Source organism: Blennius ocellaris (assembly GCF_963422515.1).
Source record: "Blennius ocellaris genome assembly, chromosome: 9".
NCBI classification, from domain to species: Eukaryota; Metazoa; Chordata; class Actinopteri; order Blenniiformes; family Blenniidae; genus Blennius; species Blennius ocellaris.
In genome coordinates, this window is record NC_137658.1 from 24462287 (window position 1) to 24479158 (window position 16872).

At 43.7% G+C, this 16872-nt stretch overlaps 1 protein-coding gene across 3 annotated transcripts; it reads left to right on the plus strand.

Annotated features, from left to right (window-relative positions):
• Positions 1-193: 193 nt before the first annotated feature.
• septin6 (septin 6) lies at positions 194-16570 on the plus strand. Of its 3 annotated transcripts, none has more exons than XM_080502042.1 (10): positions 194-270; positions 2100-2214; positions 3726-3921; positions 4918-5104; positions 6999-7160; positions 7676-7772; positions 9865-10033; positions 10187-10319; positions 10409-10599; positions 14957-16570. In XM_080502042.1, exons 1-10 carry the CDS (start codon positions 241-243, stop codon positions 14979-14981), a joined length of 1305 nt encoding a protein of 434 aa, XP_080358168.1. In that variant the 5' UTR covers positions 194-240; the 3' UTR covers positions 14982-16570. The 3 variants fall into 3 exon arrangements, with proteins under 3 accessions (XP_080358168.1, XP_080358169.1, XP_080358170.1); XM_080502043.1 differs by having other exon boundaries at positions 15543-16570; XM_080502044.1 differs by lacking the exon at positions 14957-16570 and adding an exon at positions 12963-14925.
• Positions 16571-16872: the final 302 nt, after the last annotated feature.

Sequence of the window (16872 nt, forward strand, 5' to 3'; positions counted from 1 at the left end):
TTATTTCTGAAATCTATACATTTACAGAACATAAAATTAAATCGTTTTGATATTATAAATTGCCATATCCAATTTACACCCATGGTAAGCATCTCGGTCACGGTTTCCTATTAAAAAAAAAAACGCGTACACAAGTGGTACATTCCACCAGGCCACCGCTCCGTGGTAACGTTAGCGGCGCAGCTTCCTTTGCTAAGCGGCAGCAGAGGGTTCGTCGTCCGGTAAACGGCTACCATAACCATGGCGTCAACCGAGATAGCGAGGCAAGCGGTGAGTATTATGCTTTGTTCCAGAATGGCTTCGTCGCGAGTCGTTTCAATACATTCAGCGTGTCTGTTTGTTATGTATTAATTACATTTCAGTTGTACGATACGTGGGCGCAAGCGTGAAGCGGATACCGCTCGCCGCCACCCGCTTTCCGACGCTTCCACTGTTTTATTACACCCAAATTTCACCGCTGAATTATGACCAGTCGTTATTATTGCAAATGTGAAAAACACACACTCCTTAATGCTCTTACACAAGCTTGATTCGTTATTGAAGACCAACACCCAGAGCGCTGGGGGAAAAAAACACATTCTCGTTGGAAGCATTATCAGTTTCATCTGCAACATCTCAGCGCTTTGACAGATATTTTAAGCAAAATGTGAATAAAACATATATACGCGGGGATAGATCATTGTAAATCCCTCGCAGTGGATGATATAATAGCTCACGTTGAGTCGAGAACCTGTACTGGAGGTGTTGGTAGGCCATTCATTCTGTACGCCCCCATTTCAGCTCAGCGAGCGGTGCTCGTTTCGTTTCATTTCCGTTATGTTGCTTCAAGTCCCGTTAACTTTCATTCGGGCGTTGTCTGGACTGCAAACACAATCTGGACCAAACCAGAGTGTGGAGGTCTATAGGCATTAAGGCATGCAATTTTGTAAAGAGCGTGTGTTAAGTTGAACTCCTTTTCTTTTTGTTGTTGTTGTTTTTTTTGTTGAGGGAGGAAAAAGGAAGCCACTAAACCCAGAGGGAAGGCTCGGAATAGCAAGGTTGTACAGTTTGATGTCCCTCTGCGGCCCATTGAATGAACAGCCCTCTGTGTGGAACTTGGCTGCGAGTGTCATGAAAAAAGCAGGAATGATTTCAGGAATGTTGCACTTGCCAAGCTAAAGATTGTAGGCGGTTTGTCCTGTCACTCTCCCTCCCCAGCTTGTCCCCAATATACCCCCCTTTCAGCTGTTTCAAAACAAGCCATCCACAAACTGCTCCGCTGGTTATTCTAAATTCACCCTCAAATAGAGTATTTTCCCCTCAAAGCTTTCCCACTTTGGGCAGCGACACTGTGTTATGTGAAGCCACATAATGGGTAGTTGTCTGAGGTTTTTTGTTGGGATGGAGCTGCACGTTTTTTTCCCCCATATAATCTCTCTTTTTTATATTTATTTATTTATTTTGCTTTCCTCTACCTCGTAATTTCGATGCAGACTGGAAAAATGAGATTCAGAGCAATGAAGATGCTCACTGCCAGCTACACGCCCACACACACATATAACAACTGTGCTTTAACCCTTTGGTGTTTGGTGCCAGCCTGGTGCAGAGATGAGGCTGTATACAAACGGTGTGAGTGGAATTTCAATGAACCCCAGTTCAGAAATCCAAGTTCAAGTGATCAAGGAAACTTTGTGTCGGCTCGTCTCAAAAGAACAGTTTGAATTTCATTTTGTCGTTTGTATTTTTTCAAATCAAATCGTTGCTTTTTGCTCTTTTCACAAGTACGTGGACGCCAACAGTCAGAGTTTCCATATATGTACATTTGTGGCTTTCAGCTGTGAGAAGTAAGAAATAGCTCAGGAAACAGGAAGTGAGTTCCACCGCACCTGAAGTCAGTCTTGCAGAATAATGTGCTTTGAATATGCCGGATGGAAATGTAACCCGAGTTTTCCCTGTCATATAAATGATCGTGATCATTCTGATTTATCCTTCACTTATAGAACCTGTCCAGATTTACTGGTGTCACAGCGCGAGGCCTCATGGAAACGAATCAAAAATGATAAATGAGCTCTTCGGTGCTAGTTTACCTGTTGCTTTATATCCATGTGTTTGGTCTTCAGGGTGAGGGAGCTCGGGCCGTCCCCCTGGCGGGACATGTCGGCTTTGACAGCATGCCTGACCAGCTGGTCAACAAGTCTGTCAACCACGGCTTCTGCTTCAACATCCTCTGTGTTGGTGAGTGACTCCTTCATCTCTCTCTCTGTCCTCGGGCTCAACAGCAATGTTCTTGCTTCACTGAAGCTTTTCCACAATAAGACAAGCATTTCAGGCTCCGACTCGATCAGACCGGTTCCCGTGATGGAGTGAAATCCTCCTCGCTTCTGATACAAATCTGCACCGTGTCGGCAGGTCGCTTGATTTTAGTCAGGCCTTTGCTCATCAAAAAAGTTGTGGAACAATTATTTAAGAAAACAAGAATTTCACAGGATTCGTTGGCCAAGGAAAAAAAAATCAATCGCATTAGACTTCTTGGGGGAAAAAAAACATGTTATCCACATAACCTCAGTTTGAACCTTCTATCTTCTGGGTAGAATTAATCCTGCAGCCGTAGTGCTGAAGGAGAAATGGAGTACTTCAGCTGCACAGACTAATTTGGTAGTATTTCAGTTTTAAAAACACTTTAAATACATTTAAACTCACCTGAACGACTCCAGCGTGTGCCACTGTGTTTTGTATTGTTGCTGTATTTTAAGAGTTTTTTACCAGAGACAGCTTGGTGGTCAAACATTCACCAGTTCTGTAGATCGTCTCAAATATTTTAATTGAAATGCTAATCTTCATTTGATATTATTACTCATTGTGATGAGGGGAAAAAGCACCTTGTTATCTCAAAAATGCATGGGGGGGGGTCATTTTTCTTTGAAGCAGGGTTTTGTTTAAAGTGGATTTCATGTTTGTTCAGAGTGACAAGTACAAAAGGCCAATTGCACTGTTTTTCTAAGTCCTCATCATTATGCTGATTCATGTCTGTGATAATGGTGCGTTTACTGTTCATACACCTGAATGCTCTCCAGTGAGGACAGTTCATTCTGTTCAGAGTATGTAAGAAGAAAGCTGCTGCTTTTGGGAACTGTCGTGACTCACACATGCAACATTTTCACACTGGTCTGAACATCACTTGAGGCAAAGCATGTGATTTTTGTAATTATTTGCTTGGAATCTAAAAATCACAAGGACTCAGAGTTCTAATGTGAAGACACTCATAATACTGTCATTGTTATCATTATTGGGAAGGTTTTCTTTAGTTCTTTCTGTGATTATGTGACATACGAGTTGTTATTATTATTATTATTATTATTATTATTTACCAGGAGACAAAAAGAAATACAATTTGAAGCTTTGTGAGAAATCCTGTGAAAATGGGCCAACATGGTTGTGCTGCTGACCAGGGCATGGTGTTTAAAAATAGACCTACTCACAGAAGGAACTCCGAATATGAGTCATGTAAGAGCAAATGAATGTCAGACTACATCACTGGGCAAAACGTCTGCTATTTTTGTGACTTTAAGCAATTTAAAAAAATCCGTTGTTTTGCTCCATAGATCTTCAGTACGTGTCTTTTAATGTCATCTGGCATTATTGGATGCAGCCTTCTCTGTGGGTTCCATGTGTTGGACTGGCAGCCTGTCCAAGATGTATCCTGCCTTCATCCATGATTCTGTTTTTTTCCCCTTGCCGTTGTGCAGGTGAGACGGGTTTGGGTAAATCCACCCTGATGGACACGCTGTTCAACACCAAGTTCGAGGGTGAGCCCACTCAGCACAACCAGCCAGGCGTCACGCTCAAGTCCAACACCTACGAACTCCAGGAGAGCAACGTGCGCCTCAAGCTCACCGTCGTCAACACTGTGGGCTTCGGAGACCAGATTAATAAAGAAGACAGGTAAACCACTCCAGACACCCGGCACCTCGATCGATCCTCGCAGAGAAGTTACGTTTAATAAGGTTTCATCTTTCGCATTAGTGAGCGGCTTGTGATGACAAATTCACTTTTGATTGACCGCTTTACAGAGGAATGGTGGGCTACAATTACTCTGAGCTTCAGAAGAGAGAATTCCAAAGATCCAGTTTTATTTAAGCCTGATATATGTTTGATATAGTGTCACTGGGCTTGACAGGATGAACCTTAAAAACCAAACAAAAAATCACCCAAAAGATTTTGAAGTTTGTAATTGCTAACTGGACTCCTGATGCCAGTGGAGTCAAGTTAAGGGAAAACGATATCATGTGAACTCTCCAGCTCTGTCATGGGAATGCTGAGCTTGTTTCCAGGCTTTACAGTGTTTAGACAGACGAAGTACACACGCTCAGGGTCATGTGAACTGCTGCAGGCTGAGTGTCTTACAGCGTGAACACGAGCTGTGCTTTAACGTGTCCATGTGTTTGTGGAAATAATGACTTCCACTTGAATGCTTCCTGTTGTCCTCGGAGTGATTTTATCGGAGATTAAAACTCCAAACGTTCAATTGTTTGACCGTCTCAAATTCGAACGCCGCAGCTGATTGCTCTATATTTTGGGGAACATTTGAGTTGTGGGATGAAAGACACAAAGTCAGTATCGATGATGTCACTTCTGTTGTGCAATAGTGGGTCCGCGGTTCTTCCAAAGAAATATTGAATGTGACGTTTCTCGTAAAAACACCACGTGTTCTGTACTTCCAACAGCTTGAATGTGCAGTGTATATATCGTATCATATCTCACTGTGAAAAAAAAGCAAACTGAACTATGCTGAACATATTTGAAGCTGAACATGTGCATTACTTTATTTTTTAGGTCTTTTTAAAATTTTTCTAGATTGAAACAACTTTACAGGATTATTAATTGCAAATGTGAAGATAAGTGTGTTGACCACCTTTTGTGTCCCTCTGGTCTTGACAGCTACAAATCCATTGTGGAGTTTATCGACGCCCAGTTTGAAGCCTACCTGCAGGAGGAGCTGAAAATCAAGCGCACGCTACACAGTTACCACGACACCCGCATCCACGCGTGCCTGTACTTCATCGCCCCAACGGGACACTCGCTCAAATCCTTGGACTTGGTGACCATGAAGAAGCTTGATAGCAAGGTGAGCTTTGTTTCGTTAAATGTTTTTATTAAAATAAATAAATAAATAAATAAAATAAAGCTTTATCTGTCTTCGTTTCCTGTCAGCCACCTGCAGTCGTATTGCACTGTCGCAGGTAATAATTTGCTTTCAAAGCAGCACACAGTTTTACAGGCTTGCCATTGATATCAGCATTGTTATTTTTAGCATTAGCGATACCGTTTGGCAGAACGATGCCAATGAAAAATCGTTCTGATCACGTGTTGGTTGCACAGCCGCTGTGGCTCGTCAGAGACGTACAGCAGGTAAAGCCGGAACTGTTTGTAGCATTTGATCTCACTCCTGCAGTCATGGGTTGTAAACCTTTTCCAGGCCATCTGTCTGATTCTGAGTCGGTTGTGGTGTTGTGTTGGCGGAGGTCAGCTGTGAAATGCGGTGTGCTCAGTGGCTGCATCCTCGGTTTTCTGAAGGCCTTTCCTCAGTAGCTGATTTGCATGGCTCTCCTGGCTTTTTTCTTTCTTTCTTTTTTTTTTTTTTTTAATACAAAGAGTCGGTTAGTGTTTGCCAGCGCAGCTGTGCCCTCCAGCAAGCACGCACAGCAGCGTGACCCAGCGCAGCGCAGCGCAGAGCGTCCACTGTGTACTTCTTCAAACAGCACTGGACTGAAGTGTCCTTCAGCAAGACATCATTAGATTTAGTGATGACGTACTTTTCTGTTCACTTGACCTGGATCATGGCTTTGCTGTCCCTCCAAAGAAGTCCTCATTTGGAGAACAAACTATTTGGGATGGTGTGGGCTGCATGGCACTGTGGAAATGCTTGTGTGGGAGTGAAATGGTCATTTTCCAACAGCTCGTTGGTAAGTTGGTCTGTGAGAGTGACCTTCTGTTTGTTTCTCTCCAGCTTTTTATGATTGCCACCATTTAGAACAGCAGTGTTGCTGAAACCATTTGACTTTCTCCCGAACACAGTGTTTGGACAGCTTTTGATAATCTGGACGAGCAGGAAGCCTGCTGCATTTGATATTTTTAAGGGGCCGTCCACACCATGAAACCGGTTCACCGAAACGAGCTGTTTTTGGCCTGTCCTCCACGCGAGGAGTGTTTTAGGAGCGCGGAGACGGCTTTTTTTCCAACACGGGTCCAAGAGTGAGGACATTTTAAAACCCCGGCTCTTGCAAAGTCGGTAAAGACGATCATCTGTGGGGGAAAAAGATGAGGTAATCGCCCACCTCTCCTCCCACCGCGGTCCGTGATGTCAAATAACCACAACAATCAGGGACTATAAGCTCCGGTAGAGCTGCAGGAAGAGTGCGAGGTTTAGAGGTTTATGAGCATGAATCTACTTCTTAAGTTCTGCATTATTGGTGTGTTTGGTGAGTCACAGCGCCCCTAAAGGCCTGCGATGTGTACTACATGCCCTGAAGCCTCATGTTGAGCCGAGTTCATAGTGACTTGTGGACAGAATGATTTTCGAGAAAGCCGAGGGGGAAAAATGTTTTTTTGTGGCCTAACCATGAACTTAAGAATTATATAATTGTCTGAAATACATAAAGGTCTGCTTAGCAGAGAGCCTGCAGTTTTATGTTAAATGAAGTGGGCCTGGACGGCTCAGACTCTTTCTAATTGATATGTGGTTTTAAAATTGATGTGATACTTGGTCAACCACTAATCGGAGAGTCTTCATTATTGAATACATGAATATTATCCTGCCAAAGCTACTGCCCCACATTTATCTGACTGCAGTTGTCTTTTTTTTTTTTCTCCAAATACGTCATTTTGTCCTCTAATTTTAGACTGTAGAAATGAATATGAGCCAGAAATCTCTCTATATTTAGCTGCTTATCTGGTATTGTTATCTGAACAATTGCATGGTGTCTCCCTACATTAAGCTTTCTCTGACTTCTCGATTGCAGGTCAACATAATCCCAATCATTGCCAAGTCAGACGCCATCTCCAAAAGTGAGCTGGCCAAGTTCAAAATCAAGATCACCAGTGAGCTGGTCAGCAATGGTGTCCAGATCTACCAGTTCCCCACCGATGACGAGTCCGTGGCAGAAATCAACTCGACTATGAACGTGAGCCTCACTCTTAACTTCCTGTCTTTTGTCACGCTCATTTAAACTCCACGTGCTTCTCGCCGAGATGAGGCGAAGGAAGCACATGCAGCAGCCGCACATCATCGCCACCATTTCATGTTGAACTGGGACTTTCGGCGTCTGTGTCTGGTGTCAGGAAGTCGAGCCACAGTTTTCTGTGCAGCTCACTTCGCTGTCCATGAGCTCTGATCTGTGCTAAAGGCCTTAACTCCCCTAAATCTCTCCATTTGACTGTTTCCTCTCGGCTCTTGTTGAAACGTCTTATTTCCCAAAGCTCCAGCGAAAGGTCAGATGCCTTGTCAGAGCTGTGAGTGTGTGAAAACAAGCTATTAATGTAAAGTTTAATAAAGTAAAGTTGTAAACGTTTAGACATTTTTTTTTTTTTTTGGCATGACATACAGAACACACCTTTCAAGCACGTTCTGAAATAAATGTTAGCGGTTTGTTTGTTTGTTTTAAGGAGCACTGACAGTGCTTGTCCCTCTGCTTTACAGAGCCATTTGCCATTTGCCGTGGTGGGGAGCACAGAGGAAGTGAAGATTGGGAACAAGATGGTGAAGGCCCGGCAGTACCCCTGGGGGACGGTGCAGGGTAAGCCCGGGCTACATCCTGCCCAGGAAATGAGAGCACGCTCGCTCTCATTTGATCTGCTACAGCTACTCCCCTCAGCTTTTGACTTCTCCTCAGCAGTCACAGCTGCTGCAAAGGAGCTGATAGCCAGTTATATAACCTCATTTAGCCGCAGCACTGCCTCTGCCGTCATACAGCAGCAGCGTCTCTGTGCTCTGACTCAAATGTAATGTCACTAATGACGTTTCAATTGACCTTTTTATTGAGTTACTTGATCAATGTATGACGGGGAGTGTTTAATGTATTCCAGACAGACCACACTATCAATACTTTCAGCACATTGGGGCACCGAAAATGTGCGGCAGTGCATCTTTTACCCTGATTTGCTCTTGAGCTGTTTGTTACAGCCTCATAAATTCTGTTAACCTCAAGTGTGTGTGTGTGTGTGTGTGTGTGTGTGTGTGTGTGTGTGTGTGTGTGTGTGTGTGTGTGTGTGTGTGTGTGTGTGTGTGTGTGTGTGTGTGTGTGTGTGTGTGTGTGTGTGTGTGTGTGCACTTCCAGTGACTGAGCTCAGCACATATCTCCTCACAGTCAGATGCAACATGAGCATGTTCATGTGATTGCTGTGGCCCCTGCAATGCAAAATGTTTCCCTGGAAGAAAACTACAGAGAAACATTCAAATGTTCATGCTTCATACCCATTTGCTGCACTTTCCGCTTTAACCAGGATGTTTAGTGCGGGGGTGCCCAACCTCGGTCCTCGAGGGCGCCTGTCCTGCAGAGTTTAGCTTGTTATTGGGCTTTTTCACAACCTTGGGGTACGTCCGAATTGTCTCTCCTTTCTCCTCATCTATGGACTTTATCTTAACCCCTGGATGACCTCACAGGGTTGAGGAAAGGTGTTAGAAGACTTCCTAAAGGAGTTAATGAAAGGCGATCATGTTAGTGTGGCAGTCGGACCACACTTTCACTGAGTGACGTCATAATAATCCAACAGCGGTGCAAGTTGGTGACGTCTGCTGTGGTGAGGAAAGAACTACACGTTTCTGAAAAATGGACAAAAAAAGCACATTTGGGTTTTAGATGATTTAAAGTTGTTCGATGCAGATTATTGCTTTGGTAACTTACATGATCTGCTCAATTTTTCTGACATTGTGAGTTTCCCTGAATATGAGCTCGCCTCCTTTGATAAAGGAGGCTCTAAAGGAAGCAACGAGCCTCCTTTCCTTTGCTCATTGAGAATTCAGACTGTCCTTATCATGGCCGCGACACAAAACACTTCCGAGGTTCAGTGAAAGTCGATAGATGTGGAGATAGGAGGGACTTTTCAGACGTACCCCTTGGTGATGACATCATCATTAGATTCAGGTATACTGAAGCAGGGAGAGGACTAAAACATGCAAGACAGGGTCTCTGAAGGACCAGGGTCGGGCTCCCCTGGTTTTGTGTCATCGTGCAGGAGACCCACAGCAATGTAGTTTAGCAGTAATCCCTTGTATCGAGTAACATCTGGCTCTTTTTCAAATGCAGTAGTTTCAAAATTGCATGATGGGTAGTGGAACAGTGAGATATTCAAGGTTTGTTTGTGTGTTTTTGTGGATGGAAATGTAAATATATTTTCTGTCGGTGGAGATTATTTCCGCTCACATTCAACAATCTGTGGTGAAATTGTACCTCTCTTTGTACTCGACACCCACGGAGCTCGCAGGTCTCAAGTTTCCAAGTTAAAGTCCCAAAGCTGAAAGTCAGCACTTTCACGTCACGTAATGTGGTGGCTTACAGTCAAAGAAATGAAAACGATTTATTTTCCTTATGTATACTATTCCTGACATTGGCTTTGTGTGGCTCAGTGTGACTCCAGGCATCATGTGTGCTCACATGCTTACCTCAGTGCAGGAACCAAATCGATAGTTGTGCCACAGGACATGAACTCCAGCCTGTGTTGTATCGGCATTGTTTGTGGGAATGAGTCTCTACCGAGCACATATATTAGCTGTGACCTACCGTGACCCTCACCTTGGTCTGCCGCGCCGTATTCGCATGATGTTCATTCATCGGAGGCCATCGGACGTGTTTTGGTAAGACGTGTCGCTGTGCTCTCTCTCTGTCACAGTGGAAAATGAGAATCACTGTGACTTTGTCAAACTCCGTGAGATGCTCATCAGAGTCAACATGGAGGACCTGCGAGAGCAGACCCACACACGCCATTACGAGCTCTACCGCCGCTGCAAACTGGAGGAGATGGGCTTTAAGGACACAGACCCTGACAGCAAGCCCTTCAGGTAGATGACTCACCACAGGCCTGTTGTTTTTAAGGATCTATTTCTTACAAGATCGCAGCTGTTTAGATTTGCAATCTGCTGCATGTCAAACTCTATAATTCAATGTTAACTTATAGTTTTCAATGTTTCCGCTGTCTCCTTTCCCTTCACCAGTCTGCAGGAGACCTATGAAGCAAAGAGGAACGAGTTCATGGGTGAACTGCAGAAGAAAGAAGAGGAAATGAGGCAAATGTTTGTCCAAAGAGTGAAAGAAAAGGAGGCCGAACTCAAAGAAGCGGAGAAAGAGGTGAATATCACAGGACATTCCTGTCGTTGAGGCTCATTGTTGCTCCCGACTAACTTAAACCTTCTGCTTCCTTTGCCGCGGCTCGGTAGCTGCATGAGAAATTTGACCGCTTGAAGAAGCTCCACCAGGACGAGAAGAAAAAAGTGGAGGAGAAGAAGAAGTCCCTGGACGACGAGCTGAACACGTTCAAACAGAAAAAGACTGCTGCAGAGCTGTTGCTGAGCCAGGCCCAGCAGGCAGGGGGCTCCACCACGCTGAAGAGGGACAAAGAGAGGAAAAAGTGAGTATTGCTCTCTTCTTTCCACTGGCAGCACAGGTGCAGGGCCCGCTCTGACTGTATGAATGACCACTGGGGACGCCAAATACTCTCAACCTGTCGGCTCCACTTTGCTAAATCACTTTCTAAGCACCGATGAAAGAATTGACTCAACTGATTGGATTCACGGCGAATACGTCCCAACTCCGAGGGTCTCCCTGTCAACGCTCATTCATAACCCACCTCAGATTTGTGTCATTGGACACTCACTGTCAATAAATGCTTTGGTAAACCTCTCTAAGTAGTCTGTCAGACACGGCACTTTAATTCCAAGAGGCAGATGGATGCCCCTGTTTATCCACCGTAAATAACCAGAGATTGTACTTATTGCTAAACTCTCTAGAGAGCTGCCATGAGCTCAGGACTGATCCACAAATGTGGGGAAAAATAAGAACAGAGTCCAAATGACAAACTGCCCTCCTCTAAATAGTTGAAAGGTAGCCAGCAGAGGGTGACGACTGAATCCCAGTGAGAAATCATCGCTCCGCAATTAAATGGTGCTACTCGCTCGCCTCAAACTCAAACACGCTGAACTGCTTTAGCTTTTTGTTTTTCCCCACTCCTGGAATGATTCGAGTTGCTTTCACTCATAAAGGAACACTTGATTACTTCAGCTGCATTGTAAGAAATATTGTGCACCAAAGCAAAGCCAGCACTCACTTTTTTTTTTTTTTCAAACACTATTTCTTGCATCAGCTGCTGTTGTTGTTTGTTCTCACTCGTCTCCTGGTTTGTGCAAGTGTCCCTCGCACTGTCGGTCCCTTCGTGTTGGTAATGGACGCTCGGTTCTACGTTGGTGCCGGTGTCACTCTGTGCCCGTTAGAAAAGGAAGAAGACACTTGCACTGAGAAGGGTCCTTCTGCTTTATTCCACTCCTCTGAGCGTGTTGCTTTCACAGTCGCCCTCGTCTCTGTACGAGCTCTGCCTGGATTCTTTCTCTACCTAAAGAAGCAGCTGTGCAGCTTCGCCGTTTGTCTGTGGGTCGCTGATTTAATCCGCCTGCACTCGAAGCTTTCAGACTATTAACGACGCTCATCCGTCTGAACCTATCAGATGGACGTCAGTGTTTCCCGCTCGCCCCCAGGAGACGCACGCCTCTTTTCTCACTGCCCGATGTGTTGATGTGAATGAGTCCCGTGAGTGCACGTGTCACCGACGTCGCATCCTTCATGTTTTCCACTTAACTCCTCCCATACTTGCTGCATGAGGCGCCTTTTCAGGGAAGACCCCCCCCCTTCTTGAGTTTCACCACCAACAAACAGTGATTCTTGAAAAAATAAGCGATTTCAACATGAACAAAAGAAAGTGGGAGGTCATTTCCACATGCTGACTCAAGCTTGCATGTAAGCCCGGAGGAAGAAGTCCTCAATTCATAAGTGGAAGTTACCAACTTAAATGCGATTATGAGGCTTTAATTTAAACTTTAACGTCGAATTTAAGTAGCATGCTTTTTTCCCCATTCCCATTATTTAAAAGCAACAGTTGAGGAGCGGCTAATTCAGGTGTTTGAGTGCTGCAGGCTGGCAGTGTTTCACGCCAACATCTGTGCCCATCATATCGTTGAGCTGGATGTGTGCATTGTCCCCGTGCCAGCCTCTAAATCAGCCACTTTATTAGATCCCCGCAACCCCAATTTGATGTACTGCTCCATCTGCCGTCCTAAATCCACAACAGCCTCTTTTCTTTCTTTTCCCCCCCCCCAAGTCCTTCTCCCAAGTCCTTCTCCGTCGTGACACACACAAAGAGCTTATTCAGTAACTGAGGCTAACATCAGGTCACGTCAGAGCAGAAAAAGGCCTCCGGGCTCATCTATGTTTATAGAGATGACATGTTTTGTTGATCTCGCAGCCATATGATGACCCCCCCCCCCCTCCCCCAACCCACTCACCCTTCGCTCCTCGAGTGGGTACAAAGCTGAGTCCTGAGAGACCCATGTTGTTTGGCTTCAACCGCTGGGGAGGGACGTAGTGAATGAGGACATCTGTCTCGCAATCTGTAGACTCCTCAAGCGTCTCTGTCCTGTTGAAGTCAGTGAAAACAAGACGCTGTTTGGCGAACACAACGGAGACAATGACACACATTGTTTAAAACTCAAACTGGGACCAACACCTTAAAAAAATGGTGGTGGGGGGGGGGACCCATAAAAAAAAAAACAAGTCTCACTGGTTGATTGAAGCCTGTCTGAGGTGCCACGGATGCATGTCTTCCTCTCGATGCTGTGTTGTCACTAATGTTGAAGTGATGTCACTGATTGTGGAACCTGATGTGTGTCCTGATGATGTCTTAACTCAAAGCAAGCAATAACATCCCTTCTTTCTTATTTCCAGCTAAGGATTCCTGTAGAAAAAGTGCTCCCTTGTGGCCATCCTGCTGTGAATGAGTTTCTGCTCCCACCATCCTTTACAGTCCCCTCCTCTCTCCTCCCCCACCCCCACCCCCACCCAATCCTCTCATAATACCACCCCGCTCTGTGGAAGACGCTGAGCATTGCTATGAGTTTGACATCACTCTGTTTTTGGCTGAATGATGCTTGTGAACCATGTGCACAAGCGATTAGTCAGCTCGCCCTCTTATGCAATTTTACCGAACTGCATTCCTTACTCGTTTTATACTCAGCGATTCTTTGCATGATGTGAGTTTTTGTTATTTTAATATTAACTGACATGACTACTGTGTGATGGGCAGAAATGTAATGAGGCTAAAGAGAAGCATGCGTCCAACAGTAGGACCCAACTGTGGGCCGGATTTGGGATGTGCCGCAGATTACTGAGGAAAGAATTAAGATTGAGCCGTTATTGATAAGAGGATGGATTTAAAGAGTTTAAACTGGATCTAACCATCGAGTTAAAGAGCTTCAAGCAACGCAGACACAACAACCAAAACCAGTGACTTCATCATTCATCCCCCTGTTACCTCAATGAAATTTAAAATGATTTACTTCTGTTACTGTCTGGACTTGAAAACAAGGATTTGTTGTGATGCTTTAAACAGTTTTTCACATTTTACAACAGAATCAACAGATAAAGCTGCGGCCGGCGGCTGCAACGTATGTAAATGCATCTCTATCTTTTTTGTAATTACCGGTACTCCTACTCATACGCATAAAAAAAAAGAAGATGCAACAGATGTGCAAGAAGCACATCTGTTGTAATGCCACCAAACAGGAGTATCCATTTAGTAAAAACAGAATAAATCACTTTGTTTTTTTACATCATTGTGAGAAACCAGTTATTTAATGTTATTCTCTGCATCAATAATTAGACTATTTTTTTTGTAATTGTGTTTTGGATGTATAATTGTCTCTCTTTATTGTTAAATAATTCCATACGTGCTTCCTTCTCAACTCATTTTATGTTAGTTGGATATTTACTGTGGAGGAGCGATAGAATAACGTAGATTCAGCACAGCAGAAAGTAAAGACGTTTAGATCTCCTGGAAATATAAACCGTTTGTGAATCCAGTGCAGGACCCTCCAGAAAGATACTGCAGAGCACATTCACACTGAAATCCCAGAACATTTTCTCAATGCATCCAATTGTAAAAGATTTTTGCTATTTTATCCAACAAACTGAGGGTGGCGCTCCTCTGCTGGTGTGTGTTTCACTTTAGCCTGACGCATGAGTAGTTGTGTGCCTAATCTCTTTGCCACTTCTCCCGTACCTCATTCATTGTCATGTGTTATGTGCAACCTTGTATTAGCTTCCACATTTGCACTTTTGTTTTTGTTTTTGTTTTATATCCAAATGTGATGATGATGATGATGATGATGTTTTTTCTACATATCTATATTTTGATGCTGTCAGTGCAATTGTAACTTTCTTTTTATTGTACTTATTATGAAGGCACATTTAAAAGTCAATCACCATGATGTCCACTGTCCTGCAGGGACCAATGTTGTTTGTATCAGTGTTGATTCATTAAAAAAGCACACCAAAGAAAACCATTAAAAAAAGAGAGAATAAAGGCCAATTTTTCACCAAATGTTACAACTGTGGCCAGAATCATTGTGTATGACTAAAGTATTCTGTACTTGATCTCGGCGATGACGCGTCGATGAAGTGCGAACAACAGTGTCGGTAATAAAATGCTCTCAGGTGACCTCGGACACGTTTGCTAAACCTTGTCCAGTTCTGTTCCCGTCACTTCAAAAACACACCCTTCCTTTCCTTGCGAGTGTAACTTGGATCTCCGTTATACTTTACTTGATGAAGTCGTAGCGGGTGATGGCGCTCGGCATCGACACTTGGTTGTGGGTGCAGAAGAGCCGTTCCCCTCCTTAACCTCCGCTCACTGGTCTGTGTGGTTTCACTTTCCTTTGCAGTAATCCCTGGCTCTGCACTGAGTAGCTCCTCCACCCTCAAGCTTTGCTGAGGAACCAGACCTTGTGGGTACTGAGTACCTCAAATGTGACCCGGGGCCTTGCGGACGCCCGTCTTTCAGGGTTTCTTAATCAACATTCCTTCTGCTTCAGTGACAGTTATTGTGTGTGTGCTGCGCTGCTGCTTTAAACTCACCTCCAGCAACCTGAATCTGGATTTGCCGTCTCTGCTTATGCTTCCATGTGTACTATTGGTTTTTCTTTGTTTGTTTTTGCTATGACTCACCCCCCCCCCCCTCTCCCCCCACTTCATTCACAATGCACACTTGTTGCTGTGGTTGGAACATTTTTTTAATTTTATTGTACACACGTAGACCACAGAATAGGTAATGGCGTGGAGTTTTGGCACAGAGTGAATTCACTGTTTCGACGTTGTGAAGTGGGCACTGGGATTTACTTAGTTTTTTCTCACAATAACTTCAAGCTCCTCTGTACCGGATGAGGCATTCACCTCTGGGCCTTTTCTGTGAGCGTCTCCGCTTTGCAATCTCCTCTAACCTCTGCTTTTCTTCTCTCTTTGTCTCTTCAGCTTCTTTTAATCTCTCTTGACCACCTGAAGAGGGGATTGCAGCTTCAGCAAGAACTAAGCACCCTTTACCTCTCTTTTGTTTGTTTTTTTTTGTTTTTTGTTTCGCTGTTTACCCACCTTTTATTCTCTGCATCACGTCTCCTTTTTGTTGAACATGGCCTTATGTGGACTCGCATGGTATTTCTGACGACCAGATGAAGCCAGACAGGTCAGGAACCAGGCACAGCCGACGCCTGCTGTCATGTCTTAATGTACATAGAAAGACTGTTGCTATTAGGAGTGATCCGGTGGGGTTCACGCGTTATACGGGACTTTGATCTTTACTTTAAATTTTACTACGAATAAATGCAAAATTCACATTAGGATAAGAATCTGAAACATCAAGGCTTGCTCACTGGATACAAATACATCGAAGGCCTGAAGTACATTACAATAAGTAGATTAATTTTTTTTTTCAGTGTGTCTGATGATTTAAAGAAAGCTAGGACTCATAATCATGCAGAAGCCAAAGTGATGTTTATGGTGCCCATGTTTACAGGTTACTGCTAAATACCATGGAGGTCACGCCATGCCCTTTTGATACAAATTGTGCTTTACTTTTCACCAGCCTATTCTATATTTTGCATGCATCTTTTTCTTTTTTCTTTTTTGTTTAGCTCATTACTACTGTGATCTTTTACCTGCTTGTTTTTATCCCTCAAATAACTTTTCTTCAAAATGGCGCATATTATTATTATTATTATTATTGTATATTTGCTTAGTCTTTTGTTTTCAGCTCCTATTTTGCCAAATACTAGTATAAGATGGAGTTGAATTGAATCCCAGATAGGAGTATTAAAAAAAAAAGATCCTCCTGCATTTATATAATTTATAAGGATATATTTTGTGTATTGAAGTGGAGACTTGTTGTTTATTACCTGATCTTTGGACGTGAGTGTAAAGTAACATTTTGCTGTCAGGAATCGCCATACATTTTTCTAGTATCAGTCATTACCTCTTGTTGTCAGAGCCTCTCCCACACTACAACTTATTCAGTATCTTACTTTAGTTTCATTTCATTGATGTACATTTTGAATAAAAAAGAAAATATTCCAAACATGCAGAGTTGTGTTTTTCCTTCATGAAAACATTTTTACTGCCTTAATGATTCCTTTATTGGATCTTTGCATTACATACTCGAATGTCCCGACCTTCCATTAAATATGCAGTTGATATGTAACGTATTTTTATGGCTGTAAAGTTTAAAATGCTGGAATAGGGGTGAACAACACTCACGGTGTGTGTGTGTGTGTGTGTGTCCTTCCACAGTACAAATGCACATCGTGCACAA

What these genes read in the sequence shown, in the direction of transcription:
- septin6 (XM_080502042.1), top strand. Translation starts at nt 241, where the DNA reads ATGGCGTCAACCGAGATAGCGAGGCAAGCG. An exon ending in AAATCAACTCGACTATGAAC is followed by an intron (nt 7,161 to 7,675) that starts GTGAGCCTCACT and finishes TCTGCTTTACAG; the next exon opens with AGCCATTTGCCATTTGCCGT. An exon ending in CCCCTGGGGGACGGTGCAGG is followed by an intron (nt 7,773 to 9,864) that starts GTAAGCCCGGGC and finishes TCTCTGTCACAG; the next exon opens with TGGAAAATGAGAATCACTGT.